Source organism: Dermacentor variabilis, chromosome 4 (assembly GCF_050947875.1).
Source record: "Dermacentor variabilis isolate Ectoservices chromosome 4, ASM5094787v1, whole genome shotgun sequence".
NCBI lineage: Eukaryota > Metazoa > Arthropoda > Arachnida > Ixodida > Ixodidae > Dermacentor > Dermacentor variabilis.
In genome coordinates, this window is record NC_134571.1 from 95,547,894 (window position 1) to 95,569,846 (window position 21,953).

At 42.1% G+C, this 21,953-nt stretch overlaps 2 protein-coding genes across 8 annotated transcripts in view; one reads left to right on the forward strand and one right to left on the reverse strand.

Annotated features, from left to right (window-relative positions):
- Window positions 1–5,133, reverse strand: part of LOC142579533 (uncharacterized) — a 51,149-nt gene extending 46,016 nt beyond the window's left edge. For 4 of the 5 annotated variants that reach the window (XR_012827392.1, XR_012827393.1, XR_012827394.1 and 1 more), the window contains exons 1-4: window positions 5,018–5,133; window positions 4,748–4,823; window positions 4,507–4,587; window positions 4,322–4,401 (exon numbers count right to left, since the gene is read on the reverse strand). Coding sequence is in view for 1 of the 5 variants with exons in the window: in XM_075689853.1 (XP_075545968.1) it covers window positions 4,322–4,401; window positions 4,507–4,587; window positions 4,748–4,823 (237 nt within the window). In the remaining 4 variants the exon portion in view is untranslated. The remainder of the gene's footprint in view (window positions 1–4,321; window positions 4,402–4,506; window positions 4,588–4,747; window positions 4,824–5,017) is intronic. The other variant, XM_075689853.1, reaches the window with a different exon arrangement.
- Window positions 5,134–5,390: 257 nt separating this feature from the next.
- Window positions 5,391–21,953, forward strand: part of LOC142579536 (MFS-type transporter SLC18B1-like) — a 37,405-nt gene continuing 20,842 nt past the window's right edge. Inside the window, exons 1-8 of one of the 3 annotated variants that reach the window (XM_075689861.1) lie at window positions 5,391–5,620; window positions 9,739–9,773; window positions 12,190–13,116; window positions 14,479–14,570; window positions 16,034–16,107; window positions 17,261–17,408; window positions 18,705–18,773; window positions 19,298–19,388. In XM_075689861.1, the coding sequence (XP_075545976.1) occupies window positions 12,261–13,116; window positions 14,479–14,570; window positions 16,034–16,107; window positions 17,261–17,408; window positions 18,705–18,773; window positions 19,298–19,388 (1,330 nt within the window). In that variant the 5' untranslated portion in view covers window positions 5,391–5,620; window positions 9,739–9,773; window positions 12,190–12,260. Of the gene's footprint in view, window positions 5,621–9,690; window positions 9,774–12,189; window positions 13,117–14,478; window positions 14,571–16,033; window positions 16,108–17,260; window positions 17,409–18,704; window positions 18,774–19,297; window positions 19,389–21,953 lie in introns of those variants that run through there. The other 2 variants (XM_075689862.1, XM_075689859.1) reach the window with 2 other exon arrangements.

Here is a 21,953-nt window from a genome sequence, read left to right on the forward strand (position 1 = left end):
TGCAAAACCTCCAAGAGCCGACTTTCTTCTTAATCAAAATGACAGGTTCTGCCTAAGGGCTGCGCGATTCTTCAATAATGCCCTTCTGCAGCACATCCTGAACTTGTTCGGCAATAACTTCCTGCTCCGATGACGACACTCGCTAAGGTGTTTGCCGTGCCGGATGGGCAGAGCTTGTATCGATCCTGTGCTGAGCTCGAGAACAGGGTAAAGATGGTCGCTTCTCCTTTTCACAGAAGTGAAAACCTTTCCAATAGCTTGACCAAGCTTTGTCGCTCGTGTGACCTTCGGTTCTTATTAACCATGCTCAGAATCTGCGACCCGTAGGAGCAACTGCATTCTCAAACGGTCAAGTGTTTTGACCTTCTTCGTCGTCAATGGCAGCGATAGAATTTCTAATGGCATCATCAAAGACGGCAAGCTTCATTGCTCGAGGAAGTAAAACAGGCACTGGTGAACAGTTAGGTGCCCACAATAATGTGGCTTGGTTGTTAATCGACACAATACAGTGAGGCACTAAGATGTCTTTCTTAGCATACTGACCGGTCAGAGGTTGAACGACGGCGTCAAAGGGAGCTACGGCAGAGGCAGAAGTGAACACGGCAACTGACTGCATGAACCATGAACCACTGTCAGTTCATCGGAAACAACCAGTGTGTCTTCCACAAACAGCAGCTCGTCAATGAGGGCAGGAGCAACTACATTGCTGACTGAAAGTTCACCAGTGCCACAGTAGATGAAAGCACCGCACTCTTGAAAAAAGTCAATACCGAGAAGAACTTCGTGTGTACACCGCTGCAGAACCAGGAAGCCAGTTGGGAACACTTTTCCAGCCAACAAAACGTTAACGACGCAAACTCAGAGAGGATAAAGTAGTCCTCCGCCGACAACACGAAACCTTGTATATTCGTGCCAAGAAAAGTTAGCTTTGCGGCTAATGCAATCTTTGAAGGAACGTCTGATAACAGAAATGGTTGCAACAGTGTCAAATAGAGCCGTTGCACCTACTCCATCTATTAACACATGTATTTTGTTTTTAAGCATTGTAACTGGTGGAGGAATCTCAGGTAAATCATTTTATGCGACCTCACTTCCATCAGTCGCACTGGCTAGTTTCCCAGCGGTGGCAGTGGCGAGAGCCGCTGTTGAGGTGAAGGCGAGCAGCACAGTCGGGCGGACGGAGATGTCAAGCTACAGTCAGAAGTGGGAGAACTATTGTGCTGATTCACTTGTCAAGAGGTGCTCCTGGAATAGGTGAACCAGGGATTGTCGCTGTGACCATTGCCGGCGCGAGAAAACATTGATGGCGGATGGTATCACAATGTTTCCCTGTGCCGATGACAGAATGGAGTTATGTGCCCGGTAGCACAACAATGGCACACAGGAGGTTGGCGATATGCATTGTACTCCTGAAAAGCATTGTCACGATGCTGTGGGACAAACGCATCTTCACGCGGCTCCTGGTGTGTAACAGCCTGCTTACAAGGATAGCTGAAGCTGTGTTCGTACCTCGACTCTGGGTAGTGATTGCGCTGCGACCTCAGTGGCAAACGAGAACTGTAGTTGTAGTCCTCGATGGCAGTTGCAGCGACAGAAACATGATGAGAGGGGCCCAGGATTGGCACAGCATCATAAGGCGTCAAGTGTGTATATCGGGTGAGTTCTTCCCGTACAATCTCGCATATTGTAGACGCAAGATCAAAGGACACGTAGTCGTCAACACTTGCAATAGTCACATTCAGCGACCGACCGAAATTAGGCATGATACACCACCCCTTCAGGGTCTTGAATGTACGACAATGCTGAATGACATCAGCTACTGTATCAAGGTTCTCTTTGCAGATGAGGAATTGATATACATCCTCGGCAATTCCTCTTAAGAGGTGGCCGACCTTATCTTCCTCTAACGTGCGAGGGTTGACGGTCTTGCAGAGCTTCAATATAGCCTCAATATATGTTGTGCACGTCTCGCCTGGGACTTGGGCTCTTTTCAGCAGCATTTGTTCGGCCTGCTTCCTCTTCATGGCCGAGTCCCCAAAACCCTCCCGTTATTTCGGACATGAACCGATTCCACGTCCTGATGGTGTCCTTATGGTTGTCAAACCACACAAGTGGCGTGTCCGTTAAGAAAAACACGAGGTTGGACCGCTGAGTTACTGCATCCCAATGGTAACAGTTGCTCACCGCATGTAGTGTGTGAGCCACTCATCCACGTCCTCGCTAGATTTGCTTCCAAATGTGTGAAGTTCTATCGGGTACTGACGCTGCCAGGGACCAGCCACGGCTGAGCCAGGTACCGAAGGGGCCGCTGTAACCAGGGCAGGGGCTGCAGGTGTGGAACTCGGACCTTCGAGGTTCTGTCTTCACTGCGAGACATCTCGACTACCAGCGGCAATGGGGGTAGGCCAGCAAGGCAGCGGCTTTGGCGTAGATCAGGCGGTTGCAGAACCGTGTTGCTTGGATGAGTACCCAGCACTTCCAACATAAAACTGTTATGAATGAAGCGTGTTTGTTTACAGATGATGGATGAGAGTCTAGGAAAACAGTTCAGCAATGGTTTCGTTCTGTGCTCTGCACCAAAAAGATCCATTGTCCTCCTCCTTTCACTCCAACCAAGGTGTTACAATAATAATAATGATAACAGCAACAATAACAAGCTGCTGAAACATAAAAAATAGAAAACTGAGAATGACAAACATATGTTAAGAAGTGTTCAATAGTGCTTTTAATTTCACATACAAGTGGTAACCCAAAAGTAACAAGAATTTGTCTTGTTACTAGGCACGCTTATTTACTAGGAATGCTCATCTCTATCAGTTAGCAAAGAAGAGTTCTTAGGCAAATTTTGTCAGCTCACTGGATGGCTTTTTCTTTTTTTTGCTTCAGCTGCCATCCATGTCAGTTTTGCAGTTGCAGACATCAATGAGCAAAGTGCATGCATCAAGTTCTGTTTCTCCAGAAGAATTTTCATATTTGCACCACAAGGTTAGACAATGAACCAGCAGTTTTACATTAATACGTCCAAGCGGTTATGTGATAAGTTCGACGAAAATGCCTGGGTATGTGAAACTCAGGCAAGTGGCTTGTACACCACGACACTACCCCCCCACCCCCCCCCCCACTGTGCAGCATTGATAATGAGGCACTTCCTGAATATGGGATGATAAAGGTGCCTCACCCTCCCTACTCCCCATATCTTGCGTCTTGCAAATTTTTATGGGATTAACATTCTTTGAGAGCTTTACCCAGTTTACAGTATGTATGTTCGTTCACATCTAACAACTTTCATGCCAACTTGAGTCACTGGGTATCTGCAGCTATTCAATGAAAAAAAAGATCCCTTAAAATTTCTTTAGTGCTGGGCACAATCAAGCCTGTGTCATACAGTTTCCAACTCGTATCACAGTTTCCAATCTGCGTCACACAGTTTACTCAAGCACAACAGCCAGATGCTTTAGCAAGCTGCACAACAAATGCACTGGGCATGTGCCTCCCCTCAATGAAAAAAAAGAAAAATAAATTCTTAAATTTATCCGATGCTGAACAGAAGTTCCCCATTAAAAGATTAAATTTTGGGGTTTTACGTGCCAAACTCCGATATTATGATGCACGCCGTAGTGGGGGACTCCGGATTAATGTTGACCATATGGGGCTCTTTAATGTGCACCCAATGCACGATACAAACATGTCTTTGCATTTTTTCCCCATCTAAATGCACCCTCCACAGCCAGGATTTGATACCACGACCTTCGGCTTAGCAGCACAACACCAAAGCCATTATGCCGCCACGGCAGGTTGGTTGCTTAAGAGTGTCTAGAGGGTAGCACCAGAGGAGTCCAGCTGCACTACATGCCTCATACATGACATGTTTCGGGGGTAGAAATATGGTGTGTCGCTACACTGCTTCAATACTGATCACATTAATGTCAGCCGTCATCTTGGGATGGGTTCGGCTGAATTTTTTTTTAATTTGCAAAACTGAAACGACCTTTAAAAATGTGCTTTTAAGATGTGGAGGAGGCAAAGAAAAATATGACGGAAGCCCTGATGGCCATTACTTTGCGAGACAATTAGTACAGTTTTGAACAATGGTTAAATAGTGGAACACGTCCATTGCATATCAGTGAGAGTACTTTGAAGGTGATAAAAGTTTGTGATTAAAGTTTAGAAATAGGCAAAGTAAAGAAAAACAATCACTTTTGTTTACCCCTCTCCCCGTATGTCTGCTCTCCGAACGAGTGCTTGCAGCAATGTTACATAACTTGCAGCTCGGCTCTAAGACTGGACCTAACGAACTCTTGAAATTATGTACCAATATTACCTTCATGAAGTCTTCCAACTGGTCGTCTATGGCATCTCTCGGAACCCCGTTTTTCGAGGCCGGCTCGCTTTTGCTTGCTTCTGCAATGAATTATTGAAGCAGTCACTGAAGTCACGAATGTTCTCATAAAAAATAAAGATGGCTAAAGCAAGATGTTAAATAAAGGCAATGTTGGCAAAGTTTACCATCAAGTGCGTCGCCTTCGTCATTATCTCCTTGACTTAACGATGGCTCAGCAGGACCAATCGCTGGATTCTTAGCTGGCGCTGCAGAACACAACACAAACTGGTCAGAAAAAGAGCGAACCAGCTGACAATCATTATACACTGCATAAATGTTATGAAAACATTCAGGGCAGACAAACAGCACGACCGCCAAGCAGGCATCGTACTTAAGGGTTGCATGCGTAAGAGTGTCTACACTTACGCGAATACGCACGGCTTTTCTCCTCCTTTAACTGCAAGATCTGCCGCCGCGCCATCCTGTCCTTCCTCTTCACCATCTTTTTTGGGAAAAAATGCGATTCTTACCATCGAACGCAGGCATAACGCAGTAAACAAGTGTTCAACCGCGCATCGTTTTCATCAACCGAGTCGTAGCGACCAGTTGAGACCAGCAATCACAACGACCAAGCTTTCTACGAACGATTACTAATTTTACTTTGGATATAAGCGACATGCAGCAACTATCACTCACCTCGCGAAACAAAAACTTCACTCAAGGAAGCGGAGCAGAAAGTCTAATCCGTCTGATTACTTGCGAACGTTTCCCAGTTGCGGAATAATTTCCAGCCTCAAAGCGAGAAGGGAATGTGGAGAAATACTAGCAATGACGATTTCTGATAGAGCAACGGAAGTACACCATGAGGTTGAAGTGAAAAAATTGCCAGCGCACTCTTACGGTCTTAGGCGAAAAAATTTCAAAGGTCCAATGAAATGCGTAGTTTCGGTTGTGGTTCAAGCTGCGCGCGCGCACTGAAAGCTCTGAAAGCTGCTGAAAGAGCGAAAGCGCAAGCCGCGAAAGCATGCGCTTGGAAAAGCGCCCGGTTATCTCATGCACGCCACAGCCACGGTTTCGATGCTTGAACGTTGGGAAACTCTCCTACAGCGCACGGGAAAGCGGACGATGCTAAGTGACCCAAGCGCCGCCGCGAAGCTGGATGAAAAACATCCTCGTTCACGGTGGATGAATCACCCACCTCGATTGCTGGCTGGCGCGCCGACCTGTGCTGTGATTGTACACCTGAAATAGTATACCCAGTTTCGGTCGTGGAGTGCCACCCAAAACTACGCAACTCCGGTGAGTGCGCGTCGAGGAAAGGGAGCTATCGCGAAGTTTGAAAGGAGTTTGCATGGCGTTGCCGCCCCACTTGCCTCTTCAATAGCGCATGTTAAAGCGAATCTACATTGTTGTGATTTCAAAGCATCTAATTGACCGGAAAACTTCAGTGAGCCTGTGCGGTACTTTCTTTTTTTAATGCGATACTGCAATCCTGCTGCGGACCCTATCTAGTTACTTAACGGCGCGCATTTTAATTTTGCAATACTAAAGGCGCATATATGCGAAATCAAAACTTCATCGATCTGCTTATTATTCATAAGCTGAAGTCCTTATTCTGTAGTGACCACTTGTACGTGAGACGCTTTAGCTAATTCGCATCGTAACTGCCTTTCTTGACAGGCTGAAAATCAGTTAATATTGTCACGCTTCATTTTAATGAAATACGTCTGTTATGGTACAATGAAACTATGAGCATGGCAAGAATAAAAATTAAAAATCATCTTCAGCGTGCATTATATAAATTTTCATAGCAATTTAATGATCGACGACTATCATAACATCACTCGTTGACGCAGTTTGCACCATGAGCAGTGCGCCGATATGTGCTTCATTACTATAGCACAAAGTCCTTTCAGACAGTCATCAAGCCTATGTCAGCTAACGATAACCATAAAATGGTTGTTTTTATGCTATACCAATTATATTATCGGCATTGTGGGAAACTGATTGGCTATCAGTGACAAGACGCGGTGCCTACAGTATTTTCATTACTCATAGAAAGTTTGGTCAGTGTATCTTGCGATAGCTAGATAAAGTGTCCATGCCAACCACAGATAAGTGTACTGTGTGGTCAGCCTGGGTGCCAGACCAGCCCTATGAGCTACTGTTCTTGTGTATGAGGAGCATCCATCTAATGAGGTTGAAAAAGCAGAGAGCAACTTGGTGGAAGTGCCATTCTTACCTTTACCTTTTGTTTATATTTGCTACAGCTTGGTTTTTCTCTTCTTGAGCAAGATCCTTCGTGCCTATACCTGAATTTATGAGTTTGCGGTTTCTAAAAAGAAAAAAAAAAGAATTATTCCAGCTGCTATATAATCTTGACTGCAAAGCTCGGTGGTGTGCGCGTGCTCAACTGAATGTGCATCCAGACTATTTGCAGAGCCGGAAGTAATGCAGTCTTTATTTTGCGATATTACTCAACGAACGTATCACCATTTGTGATTGTTGTGGTTTGTCTGCAAATACAGGTTGCCCCGATTTATTTCTTTACACTTTCTGTAAAAGAAAAAAAAAAGAACTAAGACTGTTTGGATCACTGCGTCCTTGATGACCAGAACCTCTGCAGGACAACAATGATTTTCTATACATTTCCACTGACACAATTTCAGTCACAGTGAGAAAATTCCAAACATATGACTGACTTCTTCCAAGTTTAGTTTCCTTGCCAAAGTACATGAACACTCATGAACTTGAATGATGTGGAAATTAGTAATATAGTTCATCCTGTAACGTCTTCCAAATCATTTTGAAGATGTAAACAATATAGAAAATTTTTAATCAACTTCCTACAACTAATGTCATGTACGAAGGAGCCAAGCTTTGTAAAACTGCACATACAAACACCTTTTTACATCAGTTCCTGCTCTTGTTTGCTAGGTGTTTTATCTAGTTACTACCATTATCATCTTTTCTTTCACCTGTTGGCTGTCTCTTTTTGCTCTATGGGAATACTGTTTAGATTAACTTCTGTTCTGCCCCATTGCTTCCTACAACTTCATAGGTAATGAATAATATCTTCAAAAGTGTCTTGACGTCTTTCTTTGGGATTGACACATTTAGATGACATTGCTACCTTCATTTAACTAGGTTATCATGGCTTCATTGCTTATGTAATTCTTCTCTTTTCCCATTATGCGTTCAAACCACTTTGTTCTTCCCTTTTGAACATTTGCTGCAATAATTATCTTCTATACCTTGATCACACAATGTCATTTGAACTCTGTCCTTTGTTACAATTCCACATTCATCTGAGTAACCTCACCTATGCTACTGCAAAAGGATAGAAAGATGGGTGCATTGGGTGTGAATTCATAGCTGGTTTCGGTAGCGCAACAACATGAGGACAAAGTAGTGAACTCATAAAACATCCACTGTTTTCAAAACTGAATTATTTACAATGAAGATTTCTCAGCATCACTCCTGCACTTTGGTGGCTTTGGTGTCTGTCTGTTTTTTTAACCTCTATCGACTGCACCAGGTCTTGCACCGGCTTATGTAGTGCCTAATTCTGACTACACATCCTAAACTCTTTCCACTTAGCTCTCATTTATTAGCCCCGGTTGGCTGTGGTGTTTGACTAAAGGTTGTGTGCTACATGTGTTCATAGTTCACTCACATGATTTATGACTCATCAGCACATTAGGATGTGATTTAAACACACGGAAATTGTCAGCACGAAGCCTTTCAGCAGTAAATAACTGGGTAAAGCTACTCTAAACTATTACTAATCAGAAAGCAGCAGTCGGCGACACCAAACTTGTATAGAAAAGACTGCAGGAGACCATTTCTCTCAATTGCGAATGGTGCCCTCTTGGAAGATCCAGACAGCTGTGGAACAAGAAAAGAAACGAGCTGAAACCATGGATACATTGTAATCTGTAAATAAAGAGACCTGCGCATTGTACATAATCATGTGTTCTGTTTTAATGCACCATTCTCCAAACTTAAGAAAGCTTCGCTTACATGGACAAACAATAGGGATGTGTTCTGCCTAATTTTTTAACTGATAAAAAAATTACATAAGAATGGCACATGTCCTGTTTGCTCACTACCACTCTGTCCTCATGTTGTTGCACTACCCAAGGTTGAGGACTGGGCGTGTTGGTATAGCATATTAGAGGCTCGATAGCGCAACATTTGGATGACGCACACAGAAGAGAGACACACAAGCGCTCTGTGGTGTGTGTTTTCTCTTCTGTGTGCGAGCACTCTGTGGTGTGTGTTTCTATTCTGTGTGTGTCGTCCAAATGTTAGGCAATGGAGCCTCTAATATGCACTACCCAAACTAGCTATGATTTTATGCCACTGTTATTCTGCTAGGAAAACTTTATAACATTTCATCAAATGCCACCTTGCAAAAGCAGATATAGTTTGGTTGCATTGATCCAAATTCTTAGTATTTTATAATGCTACAGGAATGAAATTCAAATAAGTTGTAGACCAGTTTTCATGAAGGTGCTGTCACTACAAGCAAGTTTTTGAACACCACAAGAAGGCTGCAGCTCAAGCAACATGCATCTCACTTGTGGCAGCACCAGCTAGGCTTCCTATATGGCATAGTGTTCTAGGTCTGCACTGTTACAACAACACACAATGCGATGGCACGTTCTTCCAGAGTTTTTTGCATGCTATTTAGAGAACATTCCTTAACAAAATTTTGTACATTACAAATTCAGTTTATCAGTCATTATCAATCAGCCATTCATGCACAAGGCACACCGCCCTGGTGCTATGAATTGGTGTTTTAAAAATATTTTGGGATGGAATAAGCTGTGCACACATGCACTAGTTTATTTTCAAGTCATTGTGTCTTTCATGACATGCTTGTTCCCAAGCTGTGTTGCTACTCCACACACATTCATTCATACATAATTTGCATTGACATTCACATTTATTTTTTATTTTTTTACTGCAATCTGTGCCAAAAGTTAGATGTCTTCAAAGTACATGCAAGCACAAACATATAAATACTAAATAAATAAATTGGCACTGCAATAGCTCAAAGAAACATGCGACAGGTATATTGTTACTTTGCCACACATATAACATGCAACAAAAGTTACCACATGGCTAATACGAATGGAACTTGACAGATTCATTAACGAAACAAGCAAAAAAAGCATGGTTATTTGCTTTCCAGCCACTTACGAAATGCCCGCGCTGCAGTTTTGGTTTTTGCATCAGCTTGAGGCGAGGCTCACACTTTGGAACTTCTCTTAACCGCACTATGTACACACATACACACACGGCTGCCGCTGCCCACTGATTGGCAGCTGATATTTCTGGTAGGCCAGTGATAAAACACAAGTGGGCAAGTGCAGCTGTGATAAGGGAACTGTACGGAATAATGCTTGCAGGAGCAGCCTTCGAATGCCACACGGATCGAAGCAAAGTGAGTAGCTTGGCCCGTGCATTCAAACCATAGTTTTTACTTGCTTCATGTGAAAGCAAAAGAGTGTTGTGTTTACAACACTTCGAAGCACTAGTGAAATATAATTATTTAAGAAAGGTTAAAAGAAAAAAAAGAACCTTGTGTGGCCTGACCTCACGTCATGTATTTTTACAGCGTAACCTGTCTAGAGTACTATGTCTTGTAGAGGAAAGCAGCTATCTGTAATAGAAAAAGAACATTCTTTCAATGCCTTTTTTTTTTCTTGGTTTGTATATGCGAAGGTTACCATAGGCGCTAGTGACAGGAAAACATGAATGGCATTCTTAAATAAATGCTACGTCTTCTTCAATTTCAGATGGCTTAAGTTTTCAATAATTAAAGCTAATGCGTAGTGCTTAGGAGCTTCAATTAAAACTGCTTGGCTGCAGTAATGCACAGAGGAAATGCATGCACGGCCAGCAATAATATGCAGGGAAAAGAAAGTTTAAAAATGTATGCAGCAAAGAATGTATAAGCTAAGCTTGTACTGATCCAGACACAGCTGCTTGGACATGACAGAGCTTTATATGTTGATTTCACCATGAGATTGGAGGGCTTGCATATAGACAAGACAGCCTATGCAGGATTGATGAGAAAGTCCCAGCCAGGTGTTTTATAGTATTTAGTATTTTTGTCTTTCCCAACACGAAGTATGTTGTTTTGCTTTCCAGTGGGTGACTAGCCCTTGTGACATGGACCAGGTCATCTTTTTTTTCTGTAGCTTTAAAAAATAAGTAAGCTGCAATGGCAGATGTCGCATGTGGCATGGCTTCTCTCTCTCTGATTTACGATGGATGGTACTTGCACAAAACATTTGTAACCATTTATTTATTTATTTATTTCTTTATTTATTTATTTATTTATTTATTTATTTATTTATTTATTTATTTATTATCTTTCTGTGCAAGCTACCAAAGTTCAGTTTAAGCTGCTAGGTTTGCCAAAACTGTGAAGGCCTGTCATGTTAAAAAGAAGCTGACCTACTAATTAACATAGTTGTTAGGTTAGATAAGTGGTTAATTTCCACCATTGCAGATGTCTGTGACTTAGAATGAAGCTCATTTGAAAACTTATTCTGGCTGAAAATATAACTATTTTGTTACCATTTTTCTTAAAAGCAGATTAATGTCAGTTTATCATGTGTACCGGATGACTTGCACTTTCTTTTTATTAGGGCATATGATTATTTGAGCTCATGCAATTTGCAACATACATGATTGCAATTCATTTTGCATCAGCTCTGTATTGCTTTGATCGTGTGGAATACATGATTGTTAGTTAAAGTTTACATAAGCAGTCCTTCCTTTTACTTGTGCTTTCATGAGTTTTTTGTTTGTTAATGCATTGACACAAAATTGGCTAGTCACTTCCTTAAAATTTTATTTGTGCGCACTCATTCACATGTAGTATTTCATGTTATTTCTGCATGTTTTTACATCTAGCTTAGCATACTGAATTTGCAACCTTGTGACAACAGTGTTTGGACATGTATTTGAACAGCTACAATTAAAAAAGTTCTCCATATTACTTTTTGAAAGTTTGCAAGTAATGCATGATTACAACAGCACGCACATACACATAAAAGAAAGAAACAAAGGTTAAAGAAAGACAGAAATGTGACAGAACCAATAACTCAGTCCTCTTGTACTTGGGCCTTTTTTCATTTTCATTTCTTCTTGTTTGCTTATTTGTTTGTGGATGTGTGTGTGCCACTGAGACTTTAAGTGATTACCAAATTGCAGTTTACCATTTTCCTTAATGTATTTAATAATTGTTGTTGTTTCTGCTGATGCTTGTACTGCTGTGTTATCACAGCAGTAGTAACAGTTTCTTAAATGCAGCCTAACCACAAGTGAATGCATTCATCATCCAATCACCAATTAACCTTGCAGCACCAATCACAAAATACAGTAGGCTTGCAATGACTTACACTTGAATTATTAATGTTAGGATGTTGGTTGGGGCTGTCAAGTTTCCAGTGCACTTTAAATCCACATAATTCAGATAAGTCAAGCATAGATTTTTAACTTTCTTGGTTTCCAGGATCCACAAGTGCAGCCAAAAACAGATTATTTGAGTCTTTTTTGGGATGTAAATAGCACCTTAACAGGCCTGTTCCTTTACAGTAAGGGTGCTGTGTACGTCGAGTGCCAGCACAAAATGTCACCATTGATTTGGTCATCACAAGGTGACCAGTTATTGCATACATCTGCTGATAGAACCATTTCCTGTTGCATATATATGTTTGTATAGTAAGCCATAATTTTCTTCTGGCCTCAAGTTCAACCGGTCTGATAATTCAAAGCAACATGTATGGTCTCTCGGAGTTTGACTGTGTTAACGTTGACATTACCTATATTTTTCTATCTATTTTCAGTGAAATTCTAAAGAGCTGCTAATGGTTCTCCTTTTCATGAGGAAAGAGCGACAGGACACACTGGTGAGGACATGCAGGAGCCACAAAATGTCAAGGATGATGGCATATCTATGCCATCAGGCGTTGGACATAACGAAGAAACACTGCAACCACACACAGCCAGTGATTCAGCTGGCACTCCTGGTACATCAGAAGTAAATGCTGCACCACCATCAAATGCCTCGGACATTTCAACTACATCTAAGGCTACACCTCAGGGACCAGCAGGTGGCAGCCAAGATGAGGCGACGTCAGCTCCCCTTCGAGACAAAGAACAAGTACAAGCTGAGAATAACGAATCAGAGCAAGCTTCAATGAACAAACAAGAAGGCAAACAAAGCCCAAATGAAATGAGTTCAGAGCAACTACCTGGCTTACACGACACGCAAGCACTTTCACAGCCAGAAGATTCTATGGCTATACAATTCAGCAGCCCTGCAGAGGATGGGTCAAACAAATCTTTGCCAGAAAAAGCCCAGCGTTCCACAGATGACGTCCAAGTGGTTGCTGGAACAGAGAGTCAATATACTGGCCCAAATCAGTCAGGAGTGTTGGAGCGCAGTGCATCCGATACCGAAATTTGCACTTCTTCAAATGCAGTGAAGGGCATGGATCTTGACGCTGTTTTTTCAAAGTCGCTCGAATGTGTTTCTGTACCTGTCAGGCAGAATTCTTTAGATAACGACCTTTCCAAACGGCCTCATCATCATCGTGGAACCATGATGCGGTCTCGGACACTGTCAGTTGTGTCTCTGCTGTCCACTCGCGGCACGGCAAAGTTTCGTCTCTCAAGAAGCCAAAAGCTCACTTTGTTCTGCCTCTGTTTAGTAAACTTTACAAGCTACATCAGCTATTCTGTGATTGCGCCATTCTACCCACAAGAGGCAAGTGTCACTTTTTTCTTTCTTTCTGTGTCTAGCTAGAAAAGCAGTTGGCTTTCACATAGCAGCATTCCTAAACACATGTGCCAAAGGAATTGTAAATCACATCCAAGAGTAGTGGCCAAACATTTGTGGTCAGAAGGCCATGAACATGTGTGTACGTGTGCGAACACACACATATTGAGATAGATTTGTGTGTGTATGTACAAACGCACATGCATGCACACACATATATTGAAAAAGATATCTTGTATCTAAAACAAATAATGATAAGATTAAGGATAGCCTAAGCTAACTGCAGCCACAGAACATATTGGCTTAATGTAAATGTAATTTAGGAATGGCCACCTGCCTTTAGATCTACAGTTGCTCCATTTTTGATCCCAAGATTCCCTTTGTTTTAGGCTAAGAGCAGTTTGTCTCATGTACACAGGTGTTCAGTCGTGCATCTCAACAATGAAATTACCTGCATAATGAAGGATTGATTATATACAGGCCTAATTCCTATCTTTCATGTGTATTGTGACCACCTCTACAGTAAAGACAACTACAATGTATTTGCCTGTACCACAAAGCAATTTAGGTGTCCCAGACAGCTGATTTGTTGCTTTACACCGAATGACATGTAGCAGTTCCAACACTGCCCTCTGAAAAAGCCACGGAACTGTGCTCTGCGCTAGTGCCAACGTCTGCGCTAGCGATGTACTTGACGAGAATGCCAATGCCATTGAGTGTCTGTCTTGCTGCACTGCTCCAGGAGTCACTCAGGTTGTACGCTTCTTGTTCTAACACACTAGCAGGTGCAACAGCTCATGAAAGCTTCGCAGTTGATGATGACTTGATGAAATAATAACTCACAACCAGAGACGTCTTGAAAGCCGTCTAGGGCAGAAAAGATCCAAATGTCAATGAAGGCTACAGTGATTAAGAGCCTGTAAACAAACCAAACATTTTGACATAAAGGGAGGAGACATTGCGGCAGTTAATGATTTTCAGCTTTACCTTGCACCTCTCCTGAGTTTTGCCGCGAACGTTGCTGTGAACCTCCGTGCGATAAGGTCCATTGCAACCACACATTCCATCAGACAAAGTGTGCACAAAAATAATTACCTACTTATTTTACTAGGCTTCTCTTAAATTCATGTTAAATAACTTTTTTTTTCTTTCTTGTTGAATGTGCTTAGCCTGCTCCACTGTGAGCTGTACGGTGCACAATCTTTACAGCGAAGCGACCTGTACAACGAAAAACTTTGAAGGCCCCAAGCACTTTGTTATAATGGCGTTTGACTGTATATTATTGGTTCTGAATTTGTAGTGAGTCATTATGTGGGTTAACATCATCATATGTTCACAATGTGATTGCAGGCAGCTTTCAAGGGAATGCGAGAAGCTGTGTCTGGATTCGTCTTCAGTGTTTATGCATTAACAATGATGGTGTTTTCACCCATCTTTGGAAAACTGGTAAGCTCGCAACAAATTTTTTGCATTAGTATAGCCAGAAAATACCTGACAGGTTTCGATACCAAAGTTCACACTTAGCACCATAGCTCTCTCTATGATTTCTCCATAAAGCTTATCGATTCATATCCTGTAGCATTGTGCAAATATTGGAGGTTCCAAGCATGAATATGCATTCATTGTGTTTCAAATTTTATATTTAAATACTCACTTCTATAATTATTCTACCCTGAATGGACAGTGACCTATGCAAGTGACAGCACTCTGCAGGCAGATTTACTGAGCTATGCCAGCAATCTCTGACAAAGCAACATTTTCTGCAGCACATGGTATTGTAGTTGCATAACACGTCTTCTTAAAAATGTGGGGAACTGAAAAGTTATACTTAGGTCTTTTCCTTCAATGCTGCATGCACATCATTAAAGTGTACATTTGTTCCATCATTTTAATTGCTGTGACCTCAAGAACAGTGATGAGCTATATGCTTTGTCTGCCATTTCTTTTTTCACCTTTATATTTTTCTGGACTTCAGAAATTAAGGAGATGGATATTCAATTCGAAGCTTGGAGCCAGCTTTTCCAAGTACTCATATTCAAGTAAAGGGGCCCTAAAGCATTTTTTAAACTACTCTAGAATAGTCTCACTATTGAAGGGCGTCATCTCATGAATCTCATGCTGCAAAATTTTTTCAAATCCTGTAACCATAAGTGGAGTTTACTGCACCAACACCTGGTTTTTTCTCTCTTTTCCATTCCGCTAGCACTCTGAAAGTTACATAGCAGAGAAGCCAAGAGAGCAAAGCCCTCACCAAAAGTTGAGTGTCGCGGCGGCAAAACGGCTTGTTGCAACAGGCGGTCGCAGTAGACTACACTATGTAGCACGCAGCTGCCATCTCTGAGGGCATGCGTAGCAGACGTAGCTACGTGCAATGCAAATATGAAGTGATTTGTCAGTCTGACATTTTTCATTTAGTTAACTCAAAATTATCAACTATGTATTATTGAGAATGCTCTTGTGCTCACGAAATCAGCCAATAGAATTAGTCAGCCAGATGCTTTCGATGTGACTGCATTCCAGAAGCAAGGGCAAGTGACTTTTCACTCTGTCTGATACAAGCTTGTGAATTCCCTGCTGCATGCAATGCAGTAATATTTGGCTCACATGTTCACAGCAGCATGTACAACAGATTGGCAATGTTTTCTCAAGCTATGTTCAAAAAATGTTTCAGGGCTCTCTTAAATTCTGAAAATGAAAAAAAAAATCTATTTGCATAACTATATTTGTATACTTTCTGGTTTTAAGTGCAGGAAATCATTATTTTTGCTGGGAATAAACAAAACAAAACAAGTGCCTTCTGTTACTCCATACTTTATCACATAATTTGAGATTGTGTAAGGGTTTGCTGGTGTGCTATTGTTTACTGTTGTTTTGAGGACCACTGAATACATTAAAACTTACTTTTGCAGGTTCCCATCTTAGGAGCAAAGCTTATATTCTTCTCTGGCATCTTATGCGCTGGAGGAGCAAATATCTTGTTTGGGTAAGAATTTTCATTAAGCATGAATTATTTAGAAAAAGATCCAGTTGGAAGATAAAACTTACGAATGTTATAAACACACGTATGTATTTATGTACGTGTATAACATCCATAAGTTTTATCTTCCAACTGGATCTTCTTCTGGCACAAATACATATAAACGTACGTACGTACGTACGTACGTACGTACATACATACATACATGCATACATACATACATACATACATACCTACATACATACATACATACATACATACATACATACATACATACATACATACATACATACATACATACATACATACATACATACACGATGTCCCAGATGTTAGCCAGGATTTTTAATAATTTTCTCATGCTATAGGAGGATGCAACTGAAATCATGTTGGACACTCTATGAAGCAACATTTTTTTTATTATTCAGCTTACTTACATAATTATTCAAGATGAATTAAATAACTTTGCAAACCTTAAATTTAAAAGAAAACCTCCTTGGAGAAATTTGTTAAGGTTTCAAGAAACATCTGATTTGTCAATTATTAACTTCCAACTAGTTCTGCAATATTTTCCATGTGAAAACCCAGCACATATGCTGCTGCTGCTAATGCTGGGTGTAAAATATGAGAGAAAGAAACCACACATGTGGCTACCTACTTGTGCACTACAGTTACAGCGCTTTCAAAAATGTGCCACACATAAACAAATAGTGTTTCCACCTAGTGCACTGCTACTGAGATAGTGATAGGGCAGTAACACAGCCATTGGCAGTGAAGTTTACATCAATATGCCTTGCTTGCACTGCTGAAATCAACAGGCATAACAGTCCATGATAGTGATAAGCAGACGTAATAACCTTAAAATCATTGCTGCCCTGCTCCTTTCTCATTAGCAGTGCACTAGGACAAAGGCACTGTTCGTTAATGTGTGCACTCTTGAGAGCACAAGGCTACAGTGCAGGATTAATTAGTGCCGCAATGAAAACCTTTGCAATGCTGGCAGCTGTTTGCTGGCTATAGCCTATAAGACATAGCTGCTGAAAGCTGCACACTTCTCTGTCAGTGTTTTGGAATAAGTTTGCTTGATATAATATATTGATGCACCTGCAGTTGTAAATTAACAAGACTGATGTGTTTAATTTGTACACTATTTTTACAGTCTCCTTGACTTGGTTGAAGACACCCTCATCTTCACCGTGCTGTCATTCCTTGTCCGGATTCTAGAAGCACTTGGAGCTGCGGGTTTCTCTACGGCATCATACTCAATAGTCCTTCATGTGTACCCTGACCACATCAGTACTGTCTTTGTAAGTGAGCATGAGGTGAACAACTCTTATGCGATGTCTGTCATAATCTATAGTTTCTTTGTATGGCATTGGCTTATAGGAGTTCATGCTGTACCCACCTGTTCCTCGTCTAATGGTGCCTTTTGTACCTCACATAACTAAAGCTGCCATGTAACACAATTTCTTTAATGCGATGCCCAGCCTAAAAGTAGGCCTGTCTCCAAGTGCATGCAGAACCACACTATTGTTGAATTCCAATAGTAGATCCAGATCAAGTTTTACTGCTCTGTATGGAGCAATCCTATTCCAATGGCAGAATGAGAGCGTAAGTTGTGTGTTCCAATGGCAGATTGGGACCAGCCACCGATTCCGAATCACTCTGTAGAACAAAAATATTTGCCCCGCCAAAATCGGCAGATTTGACCAGAAGTCCGCGTGACATATTTCCTTCACCCGCCTCTGTTTACTGTCACGGTTGCCTGTTTCCATGGGCAGCTATGAATGACATGGAAAACATGGACGCTACGTCGTGCTGTGCGTTTTTATTCCTGCTCCTGGATAACGAGAGCTCCAACTCAGACACTATAAGTTCCAACTCCAGGGATGATTCTTCCGACGCAGAAGAAAAACTGATGCACAGAATGCTGCGATGATTCAGATGGTGGTGGTGATCGTGATGAGGCCTCTATATCCACCTCTAGTCTAGCGCCCTCTCACTTAATTTCCCTGTACTAAGTGCCCACGTGGGAGCACATGCATTCTGTTTGGAGATTTGTCGAGAATGACCTCAGTTGGAGTGATGCACTCCGTTCGTGATCCGGCTGAGCGCTCGCGATCTGCCATTGGAATCCAACATATGAACATAACACCATTTTTCTGCTGTGCATCAGATTTTACTGCTAAACATCTTGAGTGATGGGAAACAGGCATTCCCTGATGCAATGCTCTGTTTGAAGCTTAGCTTATGGTAGCAGGGCAAGGGTGGCTTGGGACCCAATTTCTTTATTAGGTCGCGCCATCTGCACATGGCATGAGCAAGCTAATCAGGAGATGGACTGTGAAAGAAAAGCTTACAGGCAGCTATTTTACAATTATTTCCTTGAATCATTTCCATTTTTCTGAGACCATGGCTGTTGTGGGTGTATGGCATTAGAATCATGTTATATTCAGTCACATTGTATTTGTGCAATTACAGTAACTTTTTTTGGTTGCAAATTACAGATTGCTCATTCATGTGCACAGGTCATTTAATATTTAATATTCAAGGAATCGTATCGGCCTTAAAATTACATACACCTTTTTCATACGCCATTTCAGGGTATTATTGAAACAGCAGTTGGTGTTGGAATGAGTATTGGCCCTGCAATAGGTGGTGCTCTCTACAGTGTAAGTAATCTGCAGCATCATATTTTTCTCTGCATCGGGGCAATGCTTTAGCATGCTTTGAAGGACAGAATTTCAAAATCTTGAAGAGTGTTTGAGCAAGGTGTGATAAAATACTGCCGTACTGGACTGTTAAAGCATTTTAACTGTGCCACCCATCTCTCTATGCAGTTCCAATGGGCTAGCATCAAAACAGTCACACAGACTTGTTAAGCATTATGTAAGCTCAAAATATGAGAGCACTTGCATTAGTATAAAATGGCTACATAATGGCTCAACATTTTCAAGTTGACCGTGGGCACTTAATAAAATCTGGAGCAGTCTATATTCAGATCAGTTTACATGCATCAAGATTCTAAGTTAATGGGAGATAGAAGTTGTATGACACATATCTGCGTTGAGAAAATTGAATGAATGATTCATTGTGCGGATACCTCAAGCATAGAAAGGAAGCATAGGGGTGCTGCCTCTGCAAAACTTGCTGTGTTAGTGCAGTGTTGCAATTTTTCTTTTGTCTTCCTTCTTAGGTTGGTGGATTTGGACTTCCATTTTACATACTGGGCAGCTGTGTGCTGTTAACATTCCCAATATGCTGGTTTATCATGAGGGATATTCAAGGTATAAGTTCACAAATACTTCACACGTATGCAAGTTGTGCAGATTTAGCGCTAAACTGTAGGTATGCTAGAGTAATGCTTGTGTGTGTTGATGCATGTGTGCGTATGTGTTGACAGTATCTGTAGCTCAAGCCTTCCATTTTCCATCTAAAAGGGATTTGGTACAGCTTTTGTTAGTGGTATCCTGCTTCAATTGAATTCCCAGCCCGAAGGTTTGTCTGTCAATTTGCAATTGCATCAATGAGCTCAGCTTGCCAGTGTAACATAGAGTGGCATCCCCTTGAAACTTTTTATCATTTTGCAGCTTGCATGAAACACAGTGCAGGGTGTCTACCAAGTTGACATTTCCAAATTCCCCAAGTTTTCCAGGTTTTCCCTGAGTGCCATTGCAAAATTCCCTGAGTGACACAGAACTTCGTTTTATGCCAAGACGGGTTGACACCATGCCGCCTGATGCTGCTCTCTAGTAAGCATGTTAAAAAAAAAAGACTTAATACAGTTTGAATAGTAAGGTCTAATGTTTATTTTATTCAAAAAGAAAACAGAAGGGTGGAGTTAGTAAAATACACAGCAAATAAAATATCTTTAAAAAAATTGTAAAAACCATCGCAAATCGAGTCGTACATTCTCAAATACGAATAAAAAGGAGATGCATACAGAAGCAAATATTTTCGAATATGAGCAATTTCTTTCAACTCATAGCAAGCTCATGGGTATGAGGCCTGAACATTGTCACAAGCGAGATTCTCTCTCAACAGTTGGTAAGTAAACCTCAGCTGTCCCGACATACTCTCAGCCCACGCACAACTCAGTGTTGTGTTTATCTGCTTTAAAGAGTTTATTTTGGTTTGAATGAGGGACACCTGCATCTTGGCGTAAGCCAACACTTCGTTTTCTGAGCTCAAGCTCCTTCGAAGAAGCCGCGGCACACTTCCTTTCCCATTCATTCCTCAATGCGTAGGTCGTTTCTGTTCTCATCCTCCATCTGCTGCGTGTTCGTCCCATGGACCATTTGAAGCTTCCTCTTAGTCTGTTGTACAGTCAATGGCTGATTTTTCAGACTCCCTAGGGGCCGCGAAAACATCCGAAAAATCAGGCAATTGGAAAAAATGAATGCATGTCTTTTACCGCCCTTAAAGGGCCCCTCACCAGGCCACATAGCAAGTTTCGGTTATATGCTGGAAGTTGATATGCACCCTTTAGGGAGCATTCTGCTGCAAGAATTTTTTAAACTGGTTCATTAATAGCCGAGATAGGAATATTTCAGTGCCGCGAACCCATGATTTTAGGAGGCGAGGGCCACTGCCAAGAGAGACGCTCTTTCCACTTGCCCCAGCTGGCCTTCGCAAGCGAAATTCTTTCCCTATGTTCTCCCATACCGGAGCTTCAAAATCGCGTGACGCATACGTCACAGGCCCGCCTTCAGTTTTTTTCCCTTCACTTTTTTTTCTGTGCAGTGCACTTCAGCTGAGGGCATTGCACGCGAGCTGTTGCGCTTGTCTCATTTCGCGCAACACGTGATTTTGCGTGCTGCGCACGAGAACGCCTGACTAACGGTATAAGCCAGTGCTACGTGAATAGTGAGGAAGACACAAGCGGATCATAGAGCATGATCGCATGCTCTAACATTGTAGAAAATGACATACTTTCGTTGTCTGCGCGCGCAACTGCACGACATGTGAACAAGCAGACAAAACGGAAGTACATCTCACTTGCAGCAGTGCGAAGTAAAACAAGAACATGCAGACATTCAGTTTGTGTGTTTTATTATTCCTCTAAACTTTATTTCGTCTATTGAAGCAACAGATTACACAAAAAACGGATGTTGCTTTGAATAATTCTTTAAGTCAAGTGTCACTACAAGTGACGTCACAGCAGTGTAATGTACGTAGGCGTACTTGTGCAATTACATCTGCTCTCCGTCTGGGAGCATGGCGCCCGTGAGAAGGGCAGACGGCATTCGGTTTGAAATTTCAGCTCTTTCCGCGGCGCGTAGCAATGTAACACTTAGCAGACACGATAGTTAGCGCGCATAGTATGCATGGCGCTTGTCAGCTGAAAGTGGCCACACCTGGTGAGGGGCCCTTTAAGGGCTCAAATAGCCGCAGGCACATCCGAAAAAGCTCGGAAGGCCCGCCAGTGCACTAATTAGGCATATCGGTGCTCGTACTACGACAGGAGATGGCGGGTGCACGCGTGTATAGTTAATACATACTGTGTTCCATGGCAATTTCCCCCCTCACCACGCTTATGCTACACCGCGTATGCTTCACCACGTAACACTGATGTACCGAGGCGAAGCTGACTTTCTGGAACCGTCATTGTGGAACGCGCAGTGCTTTCCGAGCTTCGAAACAATTCGCGAGGACCACAAAGGGAACCGCAAGAAGCCTAATAACGTGGAAGCAGCTAGGCCGAGCGTTGCCGTGGTGGTGGATACTGCTGCCAGCAGATCTGTGTGCGAGAGCGCCGTTTGAATGGCCGGTTCGAAGCGGCAAGGTAATTAGAAGATATGGGCACTTTGCTGAGCTAAACAGCGATAGGCGAAAGCATATCTATGACTGCC